Source organism: Manis javanica, chromosome 6 (genome assembly GCF_040802235.1).
Source record: "Manis javanica isolate MJ-LG chromosome 6, MJ_LKY, whole genome shotgun sequence".
In the NCBI taxonomy this organism is placed as follows: Eukaryota; Metazoa; Chordata; class Mammalia; order Pholidota; family Manidae; genus Manis; species Manis javanica.
In genome coordinates this window covers 82558662-82582656 of record NC_133161.1, presented here as the reverse complement: position 1 = coordinate 82582656, position 23995 = coordinate 82558662, and the positions used below count along the sequence as shown (strand labels likewise).

The window sequence follows — 23995 nt, the reverse complement described above, 5'->3', positions numbered from 1 at the left end:
CTTCCTATGTTAGTTATTTTTGCTGGTAATGATGCACAGATTTCCTTTTTATTTTAATACCATTAAAGGTAAAATGTATTTTCTACCAAGTAAAACTGAATGTCAATTTACCTCTTGCAAAAATTTTAGTAAATTTTACTATATGGCAACATTTCTACCTGAAAATCAAGTTTAAATAAAATCACAGAATTGCAATGTCCCCCACAGAGAACCAAATATTTGTTGAATGCCTGCTATGTGCCTGGTTCTATGATAAAAATGTACTCTTTAAATCTGATTTTCCACTAAATATGCATTTCAATTCCTTTACTTTTCCACACTTAGACTTGTATTGATACTTTATGAGCCAGCATTTCTGCAGAGTTCTTTATTACAGTGGTTCAATTTTCACCAGTGCATCACAAATAACATAGCTATTCTATTAGAATTCCACATATAAGGGCTTTATATACATAAATTAAAATAATCATTCAAATTTGAGTAGCTTTAAGTCCTATGATATTGTTAATCATTACTATTAACAATAGTTACTTCAGGTTTTATGAAACCTCGAGTTTATGTAATTTGGGAGGCCTTCTTTAATTAAGCAATACAAAAATACAAAAACAGAGTTGTCTGCTCTTTTCCCAAACAATTACAAATGAGGAATTCTAAAGTTTATGATAAGTCCACCTCTGATAATTAGCCTAGTTTCCTAAAAAAAGCAAAGTTTCTACAAAACCGGACAATGACATATTCTTTAAATTGAAGAATCTCTATTTATCCATATATATGTGAGTGTGTGTGTGTGTGTGTGTGTGTGTGTGTGTGTGTGTGTGTGTGTGTCTTAGACACCTCATCTAGAATATCTTATTACTGCAACTTTAACATCCAAGATCACTCTTCCATAAGTCAACAAAAGGTTGGAAATTTTCTTCAGTTAAATGTAAACAGATCTACCTCTCTGTTTCTCTTATGCATTGGCCTCTTCTTTAGCTACCAAGAATACACTCAATCTCTTCCACATCCCTTCAAGTATATCTTTATATCCTCTTTCTCTAGTCTCTGTATGAGCACTCCTTTCATACCTCATTCACATTTAAAACCAAGCCTTTTTTCCTGCCTTTCTCTGAATACCTTGCAATTGGCATTATCTTATTTAAAATGTGGGGCTCAAAATTATTCATGATTACTAATATGATTCTAACACAAATACAAATTATACATGATTACCTGACCACAATGTCAGATCTCGCTGAGACTGGACTATTTAAAAGACACAACAGTAGTTCTAGTAGTTGATCAACAACTTAAGTCTTGGTCAGGATCTCTAGTAATTGGGGCCTCAGAAACAAATATGTGTTTTATACCAGCTCTAATGTACATCATTTACAAGGCTCCACTCTGGATATCTTTGTATTTGTGCTTCTTTTACAAACTGCCTGACTCCCCCTAGTCCCCATTCAGAATCTCAAGAACAGACTTAATTTGGCCCAATTTAATCATGACGAATGCACATTGCAAACCAGTACTTAGTGGATAGATCAGTTGTCAGTGCTTGAGTGTCATTTCACCAGTGCAGCACAGGCAAAGTACCAATATGTAAGGAATCACCTATGGCTGCTCCCTAAGCAGGCTAGTGCTAATGGAATAGTTTCTTGCAAGATGCAGTAATGGTAGAGACCTATAGCTTTCTTTTCAAGACATACTTACATTTTATTCAAGATAGACTTCAGTTCCCTATGTAGGAAATACTTTTGAGGTACCCTTGGGCTGTACCTTTCACTACTAAGTAAAAAGTAGACTTGCCTTGTCTTCCATCCATTTTAACTCATTGGCTCAACAAGAAATGATTGAGTGCCTTCAGTGTGCCAGGCACTATATCCAGTACAGATGCAAAGATAAATAGATACAGCATTCAAGAGTTCATGTCTAGGATTTATAGTTTTTTGCGTAGTAACTGTGTTCCCATTAAAATGTTAGTACATTGAAAGATATGCACTCCAAAATGTCTATAAAACTCAATCACTTATGTCTACATAAAGTCATCTCTGTAGCTTTTAGTTTGAAGATGGTAATATAGTTATCAAATGTCTTCCTTCTGGGAGTAGTGAGAATGCATTCCTTGAATGTACTTACAACATAAATCCTTTTTATTGTCCTGCAGAGTTGGGATACTGCTTTTTTTTCCTTGGGAAAAGCCACCATGCCTACAATATAGTTACAGTGAAGCAGAATTTCTTCTTTTGCTCTTTAAATTACAGTTGCTTGTGTGTAAATGTAAATAATTATACCTTTTGTAATGGCTATCTCTGGTACTAAGACCTACCCAGAATCACTTCCCTTTCTTTTGGTAATGACACTCTGAGACATCTTTTGGAAATGCTTCTCATTCTCTCAGCCTACATGGTTAAGGTATATGAATCTCTCTTCCAGTTGAGGGGAAAAAAAAAAAGAACTGCAAAAACTCTGTTTGGGAAATGAAAGCTTTATAGGTAAAGGAAGGAAGAATGACTACACAGCTTAACACTGTTAGTTTCTATAATTAGATCTTACCAATTGGTTTCCTTGTTTCATTTTAGTTAAAATATATATTCATAATAGATTTCTCTTTTCCTGGTAGGTTATCAAACTGTTGCTATTTTCTTTTAATGGTACTTTTTAAAAATATGAGACTATTACAGAATTATATCTTTAGAAAATCTTTATTATTAGTTTAAGGAAAATACTTTGAAGAGGTGACAATTCTGTTCATGAATGCCCATCATTACAAAAGAAAATATTTCTAAACTAGGTCATTTTGCAGTTTTTCTCACTTAGACAAACTTTTCACTATCAGTAGGTAATTTAAATTATGTGGCACCTTCAACTTCAGCCCTGATGGCAGTTAGAGCCCCAGCTGGTCATCAAAGGCAGCCCTAGTGGCGGTTCAAGGGGAGGACCTTGTAGATGTTTTTCCTCAGCATTTCCTCAGGTGTGATCAATGTTAAGCTTGCAGGGTTAAGTAAACTTGGATAATACTGGGTTAACAGAAATTAAATAGGTTTCTTTGCTCTTTGCTGAAAAACCTTTCATTAGTGTTAAAATACTTTTCTGCTTTGGGAGGAAAATATAGTATTCAGTGACGTTCAAGTATATTTGCTGATATCACTAATTCCATTTGACTCTGAAGAACCTATGTTCTTTCAGAGAGCCTACAAACAGTTTCTCAAAGTGTGGCATTCAGACTACCTCATTCAAGTCACCTAGGGAGTTTCCTGAAAATTTAGATGTTGGTTTTCATGTCAGACCACAGACTTGAAATTTTTAGAAGTGCTAATTTTTAAATAAACTTTATGGAAGGAATATATATGCTAAACATTTGAGAACCACAGAAGATGAATAATATAATTCTTTCTAACCTATTTCATTTCTTGGTACTTGTCTCTCTTTGCCAGGGAGGAAGCTACTGAATTCATTATATATATATATATGTTAATTTAAAATCTTCTTTCTGCCCAAGTTAGCTAAAATAATATACTTCCTATGGATATATAAAATCAGTGATTTATTTGGAATGTACTAAAGAACACTGGAAGAGTCCCCAACCAAAAGTATAAGAAAAAGTTTCAGATATTTTAAAAACCAAAGTGTATATATATGATTAGTATATGAAAGTGTAATATATGGAAAAAATGTATATTAAGAGTATATTTATATATGAAATCACAAAAATGCCCACTGTACCTGCAAACATTAATGTAATGATAAAACCTAGAGTTGGCATGGATATAAAAAAATTAGCATTTTCAAACACCTCTGGTAGAAATTCTTTCCAAATAATCTTCCTGGAGGGCAATATAGCAGTTGGTTATGATGGAGTAACTGATACCAGAGTAGTCTTCCTGCAGTAAACAACAATAAAACTGGACAAACTACATATGGTAATTCTTAGGTAGTGGATAATAGACATCACAAGACTAAGAGAAGGGAAAGTTACAAGGTAATCTTCATGATAGCTCCACTTTCTGCCTGGGAACAATTTCCCAACCAGAGGTAAAGACAGTTGGTGTCTAAATAGTGTGAGGTGGTCTTACTGAGATGAGGAGGCAGATATGAGAATTTGGACTAGTAGAAGCAAATTAATTTTGTGCAATATGGCATCAGAGAAGGGGAGCTATCCAGAAAAGGGGTTCTACAAGTCCACATGGAAATTCCCTGTTAACCTGTGGCTGATTTCCTGTCTGTATATCTGCAGGATGTGACCACCCAAGGCTTACCAGACTGCACCTGTTACTGAGAGAGTGGAATAGATAAATGACAGGTTCAGCAGTTCTGGGGAAGAGCAATCTGGATGAAGTTGGAATTCTGGCCCTACCAGAGTAGACATATCTTATTAACACCTTGTTAAAACCTCTGGCATTCAGCTGACACCAAAAGGTTGAGCCCATAAGACTAAGTGCCACTTTCTAGAGGAAGACCTGCTTTAGGTCTGCCCTAACAAACCCACAACCAAGACTTGATAAGAAAAACAGAGGACAGACTTTGGACTTTTAGTCCTGCTAAATTAGACTTATTTACCTTGAGTCTAAGAATTTTAACAGATAGTTAAACAAATCTAAATACATTCAAGGTGATCAGTAATTGATTGCCTACTATAACAAGAATTAACACTCTTCAGGGGAAGACACGGAACCTAAAGGCAAGGTATTATCTACAATGTTTAATATTCAACAATAAAAATTATAATATGTTAAGAGGGAAATAGAGAGATAAATTGATAGAGATATGAATGTATAATCAATAGTCAAAAAGAAAAATAAGTTAAAATTATCCAAATGTTGGACTTACCACAGAACAACTTTAAGACAGCTATTATAGCTATTATAAGATGTTCAAAAAATTAAAAGGGAATTCATAAATGAGAGGAAAATGTGGTCTTAGGAAATGAACAGACAGAAAAAAATTAAGCAAATAAATAAAAAACTATAGAAAGTCAAAAGGATCGTTTAGAACAAAGCATAATAACTGAAATAAAATATTAACTCCAAAGACCTAATATCAGATTGGAGTTGAAAGAAGATTCAGTGAACTTGAAGCCACATCAACAGAAATTATCCAGTTGCAAGGACATAGAGAAAAAATGACTGAAGAAAGTGAACAGTCTTTTGGGCTGGTGCAACAATATCAAATGGCCTAATTTATGTGCCATTAGAACTCTGAAGGGAGAATAAGGAGAGATTGGGGAAGAAAAAATATTTTAAAGAAATAACAGCTAAAACCTTCCTAAGTTTAATGAAGAATATTATGTTGTAGATCTAGGAGTTCAGTGATACCCAAGTGAATAGAGATAAAAAGAGCCACACAATTTACACTGCTGGAAACAAAAGCTATAAAAAAAAAAAAATTGAAAGCAGACAGAGAAAAAAGACATTATGTCATGAGAACAAGGAATATCAAAATTGCTGACTTTTTATTAGAAACAATGGAGATGAGAAGATCATAGAACGACTTTTTAAATGCTGGAAAAAAAGTTAACCAATAATTTTATATCCATTCTTTAAAAATGAAGATGAGAAAAAATTTAGATTAATAAAAGCTAGGACAAATTGTTGCATGTAGACCTCCTGCATTTGAAGAAATGCTAAAGAATGTCTTTTAGTCTGAAGGGAAATATTACAATCAAAACTCAGATTTATGAGAAGAATAGAAGATCCAAATACAATGCTTTTTCTTTAGGGCTGACTAGTTTGCAGCTGTTTTAGAACTTAGGCAGTCATCTGCAAACATGAGAGAAGCTGACACAAGGACAAAGCTGATCCCTGCTCCCTGCTACAGAGGACAGAGTCATCTGCAAACATGAGAGAAGCTGACACAAGGACAAAGCTGATCCCTGCTCCCTGCTACAGAGGACAGAGCCAGAACTCCAAAAGCAGCTGAGGCCCTCGTCAAACTACATCTAAAATCACTCTACCATTGTGTTTTTCAGTCTTGTGAACCAATAAATATTTAATAAAATATAAATGATGATGTTTCTGAGAATCTTAAGTGACAGTAAAATAAAATAACCCTCTCCCCCCCAAACAGAAGAAAGCCAAGCAGAGTTATTCGTGATATCTTACAGAGTGAAAAAATGATCGGTACTTATAGTATAATCCCTCTACATGAGTAGGGGATTACACTCTATTTTTAATGCAGATCCATTATCTTTTCTCTGCAACTGAAAATTTCAAAGGTTTTCTTAATTTTAATTCCTTTGGTGGTTAAAATATGTCCTGACTTGAACTTATTTGGTCACAAAACCTGACCTGCACTTACTTAAGGCTATTTATAGTCTTTATTTATTATACTTAGTTTGAAGATTTCTATGTTTCACTGCAGAAATATTACTGTGTATTTCACAGGGTGTGGTCCAAGGTTCTGCAAGCCATTTCACCTAATATGTATGTGCACATATTACCTTCTCCTACTTAAATATCTTTGAATGCTGAAATATATTTTATTTTAAATAGAATATAAAGTAGGATTGCTTTTCTTTTTTATCTATTTTCTTGATTTTAAAAAATAAGCATATATAACTTAAGCAATACAAAGTAGTAATTTAAGAGATAAAATTAAGTAAAACTATAGATTGAAATCATGTTCCAGTTATTATTGAAATGTTAAGGTAAAATGTAAATATTTAAAAGCAGACCTAAACTACTAATTAAGAACACTGCTACTGAGTCTGCCTAAGAGCAGTTACATAGAAGGGATATGACCAGTTAGTACTTTACTCCCATATGCTGAACACCTGGCATAGCTGGTCTATGATGGTTCTCCTTTTACAGTTGGCTTTCAGGAGTAGATAAACATTGCTCATTAACAGCCCAGTTAAAGGTAGTTTCAGCACTACTACTGAAAACAACACACCTACTCCTGCAAACCTGAAATAATGTCCTCTATTTCCACAGTATCCATTCTATTCTGGTTTTACACTGGGAAATGGTATATATTGAGCAAACGTAACCTCCTGTAACCCTTATTTCTCTATAGAATGTGGATATAGTGTTTGGTTTACTACCTTTCAGAGCTATTCAGGATCAAAGGAGAGCCTATGTAAATATTCCTTTATAAACTCTACAGAGAGTATAACTAATTTTACTCTCATGGTCTGAAATTGCTCTACCTTATTTCCACTCTGTCTGTTACATAAATTATCACTCTTCTATAGCAGTGCTTTACATTTATCTGTAATTTTCAAGCAAAAATTATGCTCCCATATTGTCAGCAGATTCATCTATGTTATTAAAGTTTTTCTTTCTCTACTTTTCTTAATATAGTGTATTCACAGTTAAGTAATACTATAAAATAATTGTGTACATATTATTCATCGCCACTTTCTTCACACAAGAATATGGACTCTATGAAAGGAGCCACATTTGTGAGTTTTGTTCATTGCTTCAGTGAATAGAATAGTATCAGGATTCATAATAGGAATTCAAAAGTATTTATTTATGCACACATATTTACATGTATTTATATTTACATAAATGCTAAACTGATTTCAATAAATATATATCTACCATGGAAGTATATGTGTATATGTACCTATTGAATGCTTACTAATTTCCAGCCAGTACACTCAGGGTTTTATATACATCGTCTCATTTAATCTTTAGAATACATCCATAAAGTAGGTACAATTAAGATAACTTGGATCAGTGATGTTATATATTTTGCTTGAAGTCATGAAACTGGTAAGTGATAGAGGGCAGGATTTAAACCTAGGTTCTGTGAAGTCAAAACATGTTCCCTAATGAATTAGCCTAGAATTCATCCAAGAATAACTTACAACTATTCTAATAAGTAATTCTTTATTTAACAAGGTTTTAGAGAAATCCCAACTGAAAACAGAACTGATCATTATAAGAAACAACTCTGTAAATTTTAATTTGCCATATCACACTGCCATATGTAGATCTACAATTTCACAGGTAAGCACACACATGCCTGTATCCATTACTGCTGTGGAAAGTTTTGGAATTATACACTTGGACAAGTTAACGGAAAACCAAACTTTTGGGGCAAAGTTGAAAGAGAAATCTTAAGGCCAAAGATTTTACTAAGCTGGTAATTATATAAGGAGTGACTAAATTACAAATTTTAATTTAGCTGAGGTTTACTAAAGAATCAATGCACAGCAAAATGTGTTATTTAAAATTTTTGACTTAGTTATTCAACTAAGGTATCTATCCTCATGAAAAATATCTTGTATACTTAAATTATTGAAATAAATTTACAATAAAGTAAGTTTTTTCTGGTTCTAGAAACTAATTTTCTCTGTGAGGGTTAAAGAAATTCTTAAGTACTTTTTAGTATAAAAATAATTTAGTATTAGACCAAGTGAGAATCCATCAACATATGGATTATTGTAGTTGTTTCCTGGTGATACAGCTAAAGAATACCCAACTATGGTCTCAGAAAGCACTAAAATTAATGCTTAGGATTTTGTAAATTACTAAAAAGTACATATGTTTTAGTATCCCTTTTTGAATTATATCATGAATATTTTATGTATATTTTAATTCAAAGCAAAATAGACTTACTTGAATAATGCAGGTGTATGTTCTATGTAAGGTTTTACTGCTCCTACACGAGATACAACAACTAAATTTCCCTAGTTGCAAAAGCGGGGTTAATTCTTTTACTTAATCCTTTATCCTTTAGGGAAAGAATTACTCATCTAGGATCAATGAATTTTATGGTCACTAATTAAGCTGTTTTCTGCAACATTTTTACCATAAGATAGGCTGTTCTGCATTAGTTTTCAAAGTTTAAACCATACACAGAAAACTGACTTGAAACATCTACCTACACTTCTCTTGGATAAAGAGAGGGGCTTTCCCCTCTTCATGTGGTCATTTCTCAATCTACCATTTACTTGTCCATGTTAACCTCTTCCTACTTCCTGCTGTTCACGTCTCATTCTTTCCACTGGAATGGTCATTCTCCTCTCAAACTTTACTGGTATGTAAGAAGACAGGGCAAAGAGGAAAGGAGTATATTTTAAGGGCACTTAAACATAACTAAGCTACATCTGATGATCTTGACCACTGCTTCTTTCTTGCCTGCTACTCTCTTTCCTTGAGGTCACCATGATACTACTTTCTTTTATCCTTCTGTTACTTTCATGACCACTTCTCCATTTTCTTGGTAAGTGTTCTTTATTTTCTGACCCATAAGTGAGCTCCCCAGTCAAATCCTTATCTTTATATTCCCCTAGAGTGATCGCAAGGATTGTCATGGATTCAGCTAACACCTACTTTGCTAATGACTCTGAGTCTACATCTCTAGACAGCCCTCTCTGCTGAAGTGTATCTACAATAACACCCTCTTTGACTTATCCATCTGAATGGTCCACAAATCTTTAACTCAATGTGAGACAGACCACGTCTTGAATTTAATTACTGTTCCTAATAGCTTCACAACACTATGCAAACCATTAAACCGTTCAAAGCCTTGGTTTACACAACTGTAAAATGGGGATAAGGATTCTAACTCATGGGACTGTTGTGAAGTTTTAACGAGATAATATGTTTTAGATGATGCATTCAATCTCTGATGCGTAACAGGTCATAGGAAAAGATAAATGTGCCATTCAAAAAGGAATTCATTACTCTCCAAATCTGCTTGCTGATTCTATATTCCCTTGATCAGTGAACAATACTTTATTCCATCTATTTGCCAAGCCACAAAACTATATATTTTTTTACCTAGTCACATTTCACAAATCAATTTGTTATCATCAGGCCCTTTCCTCTTCCTAAATATCTCCTGAACTTGATAATCCCCTGAGTTGCTTTAACCAATAGAATAATGCAAAGTTTATGGTATATCAGTCCCATGATTATGCAACATTTTATGAAACCCTGTCTTAGTAAATTCAAGGGAGAGAGTGTTGGGACCTTTTGCCTCTTTTAGGCCTGTGACGGCCCACAGACTGGAGGTTGCCATCCTCCCTCGTTACTTCGCGTTGGTGGCCTAACTAGCTTCCCGCGCGTGCGCTCTTGGCCCTAACTCTGCCTCCCCACCTAACCCGAAACCTGCCTAAAGACCCTAGTGACAGATGAGATAATCAATTCCCATTGGTTTCTGTTACTTCCTTATCTTCCCCTATATAACTAAGCCTCTCTGATGGAATAAAGCTGAGTTTTGCTGTGCCCTTGAGGCTGACACATCTCCCGGCTTGGTGTGGTTTTGTTTTTCCCTGGATCTCAGGGGAGGGTGTCCAAGCCGCCGACACTTGCCCTCTCGCTCAGCCCCGGGGGATAACAGGCTGGTCCTGCTTGTCCCCCCACCTTCTTGTTGCTGAAGAGCAACAGAGAGTTTATCAGCCTTGAAGGAACAAACAACCACGGTTTGAATGGCCAATGAAGAGACCCATGTTACAGGGAACTGCAGTGGCCTTATTCCTGAATCGAAAATTAAGGAACTTAATTTTTCTAAAATCATATGAGTTTGCAAGGGGCCTTAAAATCCAGAAAGGAATGTAGACTGGGTTACACTTTGATTGCAGCCTTGTGAGATCCTGAGCAAAAAGTCCAGCTAACATTCATCTACAGAAACTGAGAGATAATTTGTGTTGTTTTAAGCCACTAATTTTGTGGTAATAAGATACGCAGCAATAGATAACTATCTCAAATGTGTATCAAGCAGCCTGGATTCTACAGATCCTCATATTATAAATCTTAACATTGCTCTCTATGACAAGCTTACAATGCACTTATCCTAGACATCTCTTTGGCTAATTCTCTTACTCTTTCAATTCTTTGCTCAACATTAACTTTTTCAATGAAGCAAACTGTGACCACATAGTTCCCTTCACTGGCTATGCACTATTCTTTCATAGCACTTACCAACTTCAAATAGGCGATATAATTTGTTTACTTGCTATTCTCATTTTCTCTTCCAATAGACTATAAGTCCACAGGGGAGGGATCACAGTCTCTTTGGTTCCTGATATATCCCAGGCATGCACAGCAGTGCTGCAGTGAAACAAGTGCCCAATAACATTTACTGAATTGGGTTGAATTGCCTCCTCTACTGGGCCACGAGCTCCTTAAAGAAAATGCTGCTGGTCTTCTTTATGTATCATAAGCCCTGGCATGCAATAGGCTCTATAAATTCTAGTAAGTGAATAAATAACATCTTTTTGATGAATTACTGTGTTATTCTGTACTGGTTGAGAAAGAGCTATGGAATATATTAACTTTAAGCATTAATCAGTAAGAGCTTTGCCAGTTTTAAAAGAGACATCAGAATGGATTATTCTTTTTTTTTGAAATTTTTAAAACAAGGATCAAATAATTTTATGCTAGTCTTTCAATTAAGCTAGAACTCAAAACCCAGTTGTATTAGTTTTCTATTGCTGCTATAATAAATTATCACCAATTTCACATTTTAAAATGACATTTATTTTCTTATAGTTCTGTAGACTAGAAACCCAACATGGGTCTCACTGGGCTAAAATTAAGGTGTTAGGAGGACTTCTTTCCTTTCTGGATATCCTAAGGACAATCTGCTTCCTTGTATTTTCCAGTTTCTAGAGACCATCTGAATTCCTTGGCATGTGGCCCCCTTCCTCCATCTTCAAGGCCAGCAGAATCACAGCTGTCCGACTTCTTCCACTGTGACTTCTTCCTCTGACAATGGCCAGGAAAGGTCCTCTACTTTTAAGAAGTCATGTGAGATTAAATTGGGCACATCCGGTCAATTCAGGAGGTCTATAACATTAACCGTATCTGCAAAGTTTCTTCTGCTATGTAAGGTAAGATATCCACAGGTTCTGTGGATTTGTACATAATCTTCAGGAGGTTATTATTCCATCTATCACATTAGTGGAAGAGAAAATAAGCATACAGATAAGTGAAATATATATGACTTTAAAAGCACAGACTCCCCTCAGAAAATTCAGTTTCAAATCATTGTGTTCCAATATCTACTACATTTCATACTCTAAAATGAAACTTTTCTTTCCCTTTTGTATAATTTGAACTCTTCCCAGTTTGACTGAAAAAATTTAAAAAGTGGTTTTCTACAAAAGCCACCTCGACTGCTGACAGTGAGCTATAGACCTCCAGTGGGTGTCACAAGGAGAAAGGCTGGCCTCGCTGTGGAGTAGAACTGTGACTTTTTGTCTAGGCACAAAGGCTGCCAAGTCTGCCTCAGGGAAACTTGGCAGCACATCGAGAACAAGAGCATAGTGTTTATTTCTTTTTGACATTCAGACAAAAGACTCCATAAATTGTCTTTATGCGGAAACTTTTCTTACATTCATGTAAGAGTAAAGTGTAAAAGAAGGCAACATACAAGGGATGAGGTTTGACTATAATTGTTTTCAAGTAAATCTAGGAAAATAACCATGATAAAATAGTAAAACATCCAGGGTTACAGAGTAGATCATTGCCATCTTTCCTGCTGAGAGGTGCTATCTCCTTGCATGATATTCTGAAATCCTCCAAAAATATCAAATATACCAAATTCATTTCAGTTAAGTAAGTAGAAGTATGCCAAAGAGATTTATATGTATCTTGGTGAGTGTGTAAAACATACTGAGGCAAGTCCCATTTTAAAATAAATTTTGAAATGTGCAAAGACTTATTGATACATCAAAAGTTAAGTTGATGTCCTATTCCATTTTTGCATCCTCTCCTCTCCCACCAAACTATTACCTTCTTCGTTCCTCAGTATGTGGTAATTGACATAAAAAAGTCAGCTCACAAGTTAAATTCTAATGTATTTAATTCACACACAAATCCAGTCTGTTCCAAGTCTTCTCTGTCACCTTGTAAGATGTATCTTGTTCACATGTGAGACTTGGTGACAACATGTGAATGGACAAAAGTGAGTGATGTCACTCAAACAAAGCAATGCTGATGCTGTTGGTAAATGTCAATGTGTCAGTGATATAATCTTGACATGTGTGGGTGAAGTATTTTGTTACAGTAAAATGAGAAAATATAAATGAAATTACCTTAACTTCATTAAAGGAAAATTATATATAAAATGGTGATGGTCAATGAGGTACTAATGTAAAGAGGATAAATCCTCAGGATGAGATATTAGACAGCAAGAGTTAATCTTCTGGCTGTATCACATGCTAAATATCTGTGTGATCTCAACTTACCTGAGCTTCTGTCCAAACACGGTGGAGGATAATTACAACTCATTCCTTCACTCATTCAAATAATATCTATTAAGTAACAATGTTGAGTGATGCACTATTCTAGGTACTTAAGTTATAGCAATGAATAAATCAGACAAATATCCCCCATGGATTCTATAGTCTCACAATTTGTTATATGATAGTTACAAGGGTTGGATGAAATTCAATAACATCTGGCAAAAGGTAAGTATGTAAATAAATTTAATTAGCATCATTAAAATAGTAATAAAATATTCCAGAAACCTGGAAGAGTATACTTATTTGCAAATAAGTAGAATACTAAATAAATAAATGGGTGATTCAGGCAAACTAGCAACACTAACATTTATATAATCATTATGTGCTATTTTATGCTGCTTTAAAATATATCTCTGAAGAGTAGCTTAAAGGAAAAGATTAGCATCTTTTGAAATAAATTTTTTCAGCAATTAGCCATACATTAATTTTTAATAAACATTCTTTTTAAGGTAAAATTTAAATGAGAATATTTATCTCTGGAATAGCAATCATTACATGGGCTATTCCACTTTTTTTCCTCTTCATATATCCCTTTTTGCTACTCTTCTGCATGATCAAGTAGTCATCACACCATGATTTATCATCATTCTGCTGTCAAGTCAGCCATCAGTCCACTCTGTTCCATTAGTATTTCCTGCTGTGAAAATCCCTGTGGAATCCTTGGTAAACTCAGAAGTTTCTAGATTCTTCTTTGGAAAGCAGTGAACTGCAATGTTATTAAAAACCAGTGACTTACAAAGGGATTTGTTCCTTACTCCTAAGTGAAGAGGAAGTCCAGACATTACCCTTAAAGTGACATTTACGCACAGCTTCCAACTGACAGTAGTTTTTCTGAACTCAAATGCACTGCTCCAGCTATCAAAGTTTACATGGAGTATTTTGGGAAATTCTTTCAAAAGCAGAATGCCTGGCTCTGCAGTTCATTAAGGGTGCCACTCCAAGAGATGCAACTGCCAAAACTGGTTAGTTACTATGAAGGCAGTTACCCTGTAATGCTGCAAGGCAAACATTATTAAAACTTTAGTTACATATGTGGTGTACACTTCAAAACTCCACACTTTCAAAGGCGTTATTAAGGAGCCAACATTCTGACTTAGTACTCATCCAGTTCAACAGAAGCTAATAAGAAGCATGAAACAGTACATACTATGTAAGAATTTTGGCAGAACACCACATATATCGACCTTACATTAAAAACCATAATGGTCTCAAATCATCCTAAACCTCTGATATCCATTCACAAGAATACTCTTGTTCTTTCATCAGAGACCACATGTCATTCTGATTCATATATAATGCTAATAATATAAATTTCACAAAATATGTCTGAACCTGACCCAGACACTTAAATATTTTCATAACTCTGGAGGCAAAAGGAAAACAGGCAAAAATCTTTTCACTGTGCAGTACAGCTGACTTTGAACAAATGGCCTAGATGTAAGCAGTAGGTGGCAAAGTTAAAATAGAAATGTTAATCCTGTGAGAGCCCTTGCCTGCTGTGTTACAGCCTTTCCTAAAGATTAAGAAAAAAAGAAAAAAAAAAGAAGGGGGAGTAAGGAACATAAACTTAACCCACAGAGCTAATACTAAGACTTAAACAAAACAAAAATGCTGTGAAACACCAACAAATACTACCTAATAAAACCAAGCATTGCTTTTAAAATACATTTCTTTTCAACCTGTTCTTTTTAGAGGGGGTATTAGTAGGAATGAATTGGAAAATAATTAAATTTAGTTTCTAGTTTAAGTTTTAATAGAACAAGATATTTTTTACTCAAGATAAAAGGAGAAATATTTTTGGCAACATCATGAATTCCTGTATTATAATTACATATTAGAAAATAGCTTCTTTAAGAAGCCTTCATTTTCCTAAAATGATCCAATTATCAAACAAAACAGGGTAAGCAAACGTTTTCTGTAAAAGGCCAAATAATACAAATTTTAGGCTTTGTGGGTTAAGCAGTCTCTGTGGTATCTACTCAGCTCTGGTGCTGCAGCACAAAGGCAGCTATGGGCAAAATGCAAAGGAATGAATATGGCTGTATTCAAATAAAACTTTATGGACTCCAAAATCTAAAAATGTTATATATTTCACAGCTCATGAAATATTCTTATTTTTTTCAATCATTAAAAAATGTTAAGCACCATCCTTAGCTTATGAACCAAACATGCAGTGGCTCCATTTGTTTCAGAGTGTGGGTTGCTGATCCCTAGGCTAGATATTGATAATACAACCTGTATGAAATGAATGATGAGAGGACAAAGCTTTCTTTCTTTCTGTTATCTATTTATCTTGGCATTTAGCAGCACAGAAAATATAAAGAGCTGGAAGGCCAGATTACCAGCCTTTCAAACTCAGCCAGCATAGAATGCAGTAACGGGCTAATGGGAACAAATGCCAGGCACCAAGCCCACACAACTGCCATGGAGATTCAGCCAGGTACAAAATCATTCATAATATTCTAAGTGAATATAGTCACACAATATCCCATCTGCATTCTGGTTAACTGTCACATAAGTTTTTCCTACAGCAACTGCTTTGACAACTAATATCTTCATTGAATTCCCCTGAATTTTCCATGACAGTACAGGGAAGTCCATGAGAGAAGTTTGCCTCAGTGTGGCAATAACTGGACCATTGTTATTTATCTATAACAGCTGAAAGGCTCTCTGGTATGTGTGGATTTCATAACACCCAAAACATACTATATCCAGACATTTAGATACACAAAGAAACCACAGTGACCTGTGATTCTTCAATGTTTCATTTCTGAACAGGCTATTTTATTAACTTTAGTGACAAACAAGCATCAAGAACCCTCTTTTGATGAAATTTCACCAGCAATCCAAGAATGACTTGGGCAACGAGTATTTTATACTAATATACTGGTTGTTAGAGTTTCAGGTAAATTGAAATCTGTTTTAAAAATATAGTGCAGTCTGATACACCCATGAGGATAAGGTTCAATGGTTCAGTAAGTTACATCTATTCAGAAAGATGCTGTTGGCAGAGGTACTGTCATACCATGCACTTTCCTATTAGAGTTGAGTCTTTAAGAAACTCATGTGGCTTTGTAAGCAATCATTAAGGAAGCTTCCCAGTACAATTAAAAACATATGCCTAAATACTGTTTTTCAACAGGACACAAATGTTTAAATACCAATATAAAAATATGTAAAGGTGCCAGACACTTACGTGGTAAGGAAAGCCAAAGAATTTGTACAAAAGTATGTTTCCTACTAATGTCTATCTGAATAACCATTACTGCACAGTTTATAAAGACTTAAGAATTTCATCCATGAAATCTACATGTTTAATGTAGATCTTCATGAAAAAACAACCCAATTTTCACATCAGGGTCCACTTATAAGACAGATTTCTACAGGAAAAAGAGAAATTACTCACTTTTTTTTCTGAGAAATAAGAGTTATTAGGGAGAAGTATAACACTAAAATTACCACTTCAATTCAGGAAAAATAATTCTTTTTCAAATGCAGGCTTCATGTCGATGACCTGAGCCAACCCTAAATGCAACTTTTGTAGTCATATGGAGGTTACATCCTTGAGGAACATAGCTTATATACAAATGAAGATTAGCTTTTGCAATCAGTTATGAATTCACTTTATTACATGAATAGCAAAGGGTGTAGCTCTTATTTTCAATTCATTTTGACAAATATTTTTTGAGCTTACTAGGTACAATGATAAATCTACACAGTAATTATGTATCAAGGAGAAATAGAACCTTGAAAGTGCAGTATGAATACAAATATGGAAGACTGAATTCTGTATTCGTCAGAGAGCCTTACAAGTGGATAAACTGAGTTTGAAGCATGATGTTTGAAATATTAATGGGCCATACAATTTGTGTTATCTAACAGAAAGTTGTAAATGTAAATATTGGGCTCAGGAAATGGCAATGACTAGAAATACACATTTGGGATTTTTTTTTTCACAGAATAGATCATTAAAACCAATGAATGGCCAAAGAATATGTAAAAAGAAAAGGACCACGGACAGAACCTCAGGGAATACCATATACTCACTGGCAGGAGGAAGCCAGGCTGATGAGTGAAATTAAAAGGGATCTGCTAGGGTAAGAGGGCCTTTTGTGCCTCCTGATTGAAGCAACTGGTAAAGAGAGATTCCACAATGCTGAGTGAAGCAAAGAGGAGATGGAGGTATCTCAATGGTTAAAGGCCATTGAATTTTCTTATCACGAGAAGATTGAAGACTTAGCAAAACCAGCAGTGTAGCAGAGGTGGCAGTGGGGTGAAGGTATAGGTCTACTTTCATGTCCTGTAATAAGATTTCTAAGACAAGGATTCAGTAGAAGATGAAATGGAAGAATAAAGTGAATAAAAATATAACTGGTAAAGAAAGGTCCTGGAGATGGCAGGATGGGACAAAATTGAGAGCAGAGTGGGGAATGGTTAGTCTAAGAAGAATGGATTATTCCTCAGTTATGGGGCAAGCAAAGAGAGAATCAGTGAAAGCAGGTATGTCCAAGTGTGGGAAAGAATGCCAAATAATACATGTCAGAAGATTCTCAACCTCAGATCAGTACAAGCTGAAATTATATGAGAGTAAAAGACTCGGGTCTGTGATTTTAAGTATAAGAATAGACAAGGGTAAGATAAGAACTTTAGAGGAAAAGCACACTTTGAAAACTTTATTTAGCCAAGAAAAAACAACCACATCTTAAACTGATTGAAGTCTGACTGCAATTAATTCTTTAACTCAGAACACATATTCCACTGCTGCATAGCTTATAGTGAGGTTTATAGACACATTTTATATATATTTCTTAAACAAGTAGAGAAACTACCTAATTTCATGGAGTAGTTCTGATATTACCAGTAGAGATTTCATCAGTGCCTCCAAGTTAGTCAGGAATGTTTGAAAGATGTTATTAATTCTGCTGGGCTGGCGGACTAGAATTTCTTTTGAACAGTGGTTCTCAAACTTTAGTGTGTGTCAGAATTATCAGGAAGGCTTGTTAAAACACAGATCGATGGGTCTCATCTCTAGAGTTCCTGGGTCAAGCCCAAGCATTTGCCTTTCCAGTAAGTTCTTGGTGATATTAATTTTACTGGTCCTGAGACTACAATTTTGAGAAGCACTGCTATAAGGTTAGCCATTCCACATACATGTAGGTCTATAAAAAAAGAGTATTTTCACTCAACTTGCTATTAAATAAATTGACAAACTAGAATTTTGGATGTATTAAAATGGTACCATTAGTACTTTCAAAAAATCTGTATTTGAGTTATTAAATTCACTTTTAAATGTTACCTAGAACATATATATCATTATCATTATCATTGGAAAGTAGTTCCATGTATTTACGAAAAAGTTGCAGAATTTGCTTCAGTTGTGTGAAACACTTAATCATGCTTAAAATGTCTTCCCACCCCTTCATTCAACTCATTATTATTATATTTCACTATAATATTTGCCAAGAACAGTCCTAGGTGCTTTTATATATTAACCCATTTGTTCCTTACATTGACCCTATAAAGTAAGTTATTTTATTAATTTCATTTTACAGATGTAAAAACTGAGGCATACAGACATTAAATACCTCACTGAGGGTCAGACAGAAGTAAACATTGGAGTCTTTTGTGGCTCCAATCTCATGGCCTTTATTGTACTCTTTTACTGCACCTTAAAGTATAGTTCAAGCTCATACTCTTACCTGTTCCAAGGAACAGGACATGGTATCTACCATCAGCAGCATTCACTCGATCCACAGCTATCTTTGTGTACTTGTAGTCGGTGCCGATACGAACAATCAAAGGCCTTCTGTGGACTGGGTAGATGGAATTGTACATGAGAGGATGGTTCCGAATAAAAGTGACAACATCATCCGGGAACTCCTTAGTGGTTCTCATATTGGGTGTAAATGCTCCTCCTGGGCACTACAAAAATGTTTTAAATAGAAGCAGTTAATAAGATAGTTACTTTGTTTTAGTAATAATAAACAGGCCTCTACTTTACAAAATACTTAGAAGCTCAAGTTGTTTTAACCATACAGATCTTCCTCCACTTATGATGGGATTATGCCCTGAGAAACCATAGCAAATTGAATATATTATATGCCAAAAATGCATTTAATACACCTAACCTAGAAAATATCACAGCTTGGACTCACCTATCTTAAACATGCTCAGAACACTTACATTGGCCTCCCCTAAGCAAAATCATCTAATACAAAGCCTGTTTTGTTGAGTATCTCATGTGATTTATTGAACACAGTAGTGAAAGGGAAAAACAGAACGGTTGTATGGGTACAGATTGGCTGTAAGAGTAATGCTTGTTTACTCTTGTGATGATGTGGCCGTTTGGGAGCTGCAGCTCACTGCCTCACCCAGTGTCATGAGAGAGGGTTGTCCCACATGTCACCGGCCCAGGAGAGGATCCCAATTCAAAGTATGGTTTCCACTGAATGTGTATCACTTTCATGCCACTGTGTAGTTGAAAAATCATAAGTTGACCATCGCAAGCCAGGGAGTGTCTATATTTGCTACCCATGAAGAGAAAACAGCATGACTCTATATGGTCTTACCTGTAGAACATGAATATACAGGTGTATAAAATGATCATGTAAGTGAGGTTAAGTCCGCTTATCCTCCCTTATTTGTTTTCAGAGAGGAGCTGATTCCATTTTGTATAAGACAGAGCTTTTCACCTTCCCATCTACTACTTCTTTATCCTTACTTACTCTATGCCAGGTACAGTGTTGCTAGAAAAGAAAACCTTGTGGATATAATCTAATGCTGCTACTGGCTAAAATAAGTTAGATTATCATTATCAAATTCAATCAGAACTCCAATGTGCAAGAGGTTTATTCCATCTGATCTCCCATCCCAAAAGAGGGATTTCTGAAGTTGGGGAAATGAGACCTGATAATTTCCCTCTAGAAAAGATTTCAGTGATTTCCATTACATGTAGAATAAAATCCCAACAGCTTAGCACAGTCGGTCAGGCCCTGCATGGATGGCCGCCTGTGTCTACGATTCCCATGGTAGTTCTTGCTCTTTCAGAGCCTCAAGCATGATCCCCCACCACTACCCCAATAACTTGGCACTTGATGTTCTGCATCTGGAGTACCCCTCTCCAGATAACTCCATGGTTTCCTGTGTTAGCTCATTAAGTTCTTAGTTCAAAAGTTACTTCCTTAAAGGCAATGACACACAGAAAAATAGTTCTCTATCTCCATCTCTACTCTCTGTCTTCTTAGCCTACTTTATTTTTCTTCACACACTTATTTATCTAACTGTGTATTATATACTAGTTGCTTGTATCTTTATTGTATGTTTTTTTCTTTAGAATGTAAACTGTATATTGACTTTAACTGGGTGTATTTTGTTTATTGTTAAACCCTCAGAACTTCAACAAAGCTGTCAAATAGATATGAACAAAAAGTAGTTTAATAAGTGAATTACTCTATTGTATCTGGCATTCAATTTTGGTACAAGGGCTAAAAGAGGGGTCTCAATTCTGGCTAGGACAGGAAAAATTCAGAGCATTAAGTTCAAAGGGGCCAACAAAGCAAAAAAGGAGATTTGGAAAAGGACTGCCAGACAGCTTCAGCAGTTCTGGAAAGGGAGCATGACAAGAGCTTCTGAGGAAAGATTCCATTTACAGGGCACCTAAGGCCAAACACAAGGGTAGCCTGGGAGCTACTCAAGCTTGGAACTCAAACTCACTCACTAATAGACTTAAGTATTAAGTCTGTTGGGTATAATCTTTTAACACAAACATTATCTGTCTCACTCTAATATCTCTACTTGGAAACAAAAATTCTTTGTCATATTTTTCATGAAACAAAAGCACTCCTGTTCCAGTTTTCATATATTCTCTTTAGAGAGGTACGAGGTAAAAGGAAAGCAATAATCAAGCTTCTTGGTCAATAGCAATGGGAACAACATCTGTGGTAAATAGCAGGATGTAACGGAGAAATACAAACTGCCAAGTTACATATTATTCAAAATTGGGCAATAAACAATTACATCTAGATAATTGCTCCTATCCAGGAATACAAGACTAGTGTGACTAGATGTCCACAGAAGATAGAAATGTGGAATTTTAAGTGAAATCTGCAAAATTTTAATGCTGACTCAATGTAAGAAAAGAAAAAGAACTTCAGAGACCAAACAAAACACAGCAACCTCTGCGTTAAATCCTTGCAGCAGCCACTGTCCATTATTAGTGCCTGTGGGCCAGTACTCTGAGGCAGAGCCACGTTTGCAAATAAATCTCAGCAAATTACTAATGTGGTCTCACTCATTTAGACTGTATCATCTTGAATGCAATATTTAGACTAACTTTGGCTAGTTAACATTACTAGAATTTTTTACAGGACCAGTAAAAGTAGTTTTCTTTTTGTAGAAAGGCACAAGGAGCAATTAAATGACTTCACTAAGAAGAGATAATGAGACAAGTAATAAAACTAAGTCTCTCATTCATTATTCCATTAACTAGACTTTCATCTGGAGCTCATACACATTTTTGAGGAAAAAGCATTATATCTGAATATACATGCTTATAAATTGCCCATGAAAAAGACCAAATGAGGACCCAGAGTTTCATTTGAGGGTGTTGTAAACTGATGGATGTGTTCCATACTTCTGAGAAGTGTAGAATTATAGGTGTTTTCTATCCTCATTCCTCACAAAAGTGGAAAAAGGGGAATATATCACTCACTGAATGAAAACATGGAAAGAACAAATACATGGGTAATTTAAATAGTTGCAGCCCTTCACAAAATACCACTAATTATGGTTTGCTAAGCTGAGATGTCTCCTTAAATATTTGCGAGCACTCACTTGTAAATTCCAGAAGGATCCAAAGTTAGCATATAAACTAGGCAATTTATATAATTTCCAGTTAGCAATTATTTTCATGTGTGATAAACTTATTAAATTATTGCCTAGTTTCTGGGTTTTACATAATGGTTATTGAAATTCAGATAAAAATTATGCTTCAGTTGCTCAAAACTGTAGTTATTAAATATGTAACCCACACAAGTCAAATCACTTATTTTATATTCATTCAAATGCTTCCAATTTGGGACTTTTGCTTTATGTTCACTATGAACTCCTTGCTTACAAACTAGTATCTCCTAGTATGAGTTTATTGTCAAATTACAAAAGAAATCTTTGACAATAATTAATTTTCTATTGATTCATGGCATAAATTTTGCAGATAAGACACTGAGTAAGTGACAATGATGGTGGCAAGAACAGAAATTGATTTCTCTTTGCCGACACTCTATCTGGGCTTGTGAGTTTGCCTATTGTAATAATGCCAAGTATAAATAAGAGGTGATTATACTTCACCTCTGATACACAAAAGCATATGTACTGAAACCTCATGATAGTGTAACATTCATGTGCTAACATAAAACAAAGCCTTTGAACACTTATCAGGCTGATGTCTCATTCTCCAGGAGGATAATTGTTTTACAAATAGTCATTATATAATTTTGGTTAAACCTCTCCTTGTTTGATTTCCCAGTTCTAGCTGTCTGTTTATCAAGCAGTGATAAGCACTCCTTTTCTGAGTAAAGACATTTTAAGTGTTTTGATCAATAAACTGTTAGGTGAAACACTAGGAGCAATAAGAATGCCATATTCCAGAAGTATTAGCAATTGTTGCCCTCACTTAATTTCCTTTCTATTCTCATATATTCCAGAATATTTTCTGTCTTTGAATGCTCATAAATATTTTTCCAATCTTCACATCCATTACACTAATTTTCAGGAGTAATATATTCATATATTAATTCATATGTCCATTCTTTGGAAAGCTTTTAATTGATAAAGTATTTTGATGTGCCCAGGAGGAGACAGAAGAATAAGAAGCTACCATTGTCCTTTAGACACAAGAATTCTCATAAGGAAGATGGACATATTCAAAGCAAAATAACAATTAAGACATGTAATAATAATTTGAGAATATAAGATAAACAACAGAGCTTGGTTTATAATCAATTGCATATATTTGAATTGATATTCTTAAGTGATTTTAGAATAGTAGAGAACTTAGGCTGCCAGGATTAGTGAACAGGTTTAGAGATGAAAAAAACAAAATTTGGAGTATTTAGGGAACACATACAATTGCTGGGGCACTGCTGGATCAAAGAGAGCAAACTGGAGGAGAGAGGTAGAAGTCGAGGCTAACAACAATAGAAAAGAAATGCAAAACTAGTGAGAGAAGGACTGGCATGCTGAAGGGCAGCTTAACACTCAAAAGATGAGTGGTATATGGATGAATAAATGGACATAAATAAATGGCATTACAGAATCTGGGCTAGTTTCTAGCATTAGCATTTGAATCTTGGGTCTTGAGAGAAAAGCGATCTATGTTTAAACCCTTGGTAATTCAGGTCCATTCTTTAAAGTCCAAATAATTACATAGTTGAAGACATATATATGCACTGGCCAGCCCTCATCTTCCTTACATTCATCCTCCACTACTTACCAGAGCCCTCTGCTCTAGTCCTGCTAGCCCAAGTAGAGCTTCAAGGACTCACTTCTTAATTTCTAGCTTTGCCTTGTTATGTATGCTACCACCTTTGCCTGAAACACCCTTCCTTCCTATCCAAATTACCCACATCCAACCACCCTTCAAGGCCAGCTCAGACTTACATTTTCATATGCCTTCCCCAGTCAAGACTGTCCCATGACTATTTCTCTCTCCTCTAGACTTTGATAGTATTTATTGTCTATTTTATTCACATGTCTGGAATAATGATGTCAAACAATATGTAATTAACTTTTCATGTCTATATGCCTTTTGTGTTT

General features: G+C 35.1%; 1 protein-coding gene across 2 annotated transcripts in view; it reads right to left on the bottom strand.

Moving 5' to 3' along the window:
* The window catches only part of SEMA3C (semaphorin 3C), a 184804-nt gene that overhangs the window by 26675 nt on the left and 134134 nt on the right, over positions 1-23995 (bottom strand). For both annotated transcript variants that reach the window (XM_017667246.3, XM_037021662.2), the window contains exon 12: positions 18883-19105. In XM_017667246.3, the coding sequence (XP_017522735.2) occupies positions 18883-19105 (223 nt within the window). The remainder of the gene's footprint in view (positions 1-18882; positions 19106-23995) is intronic.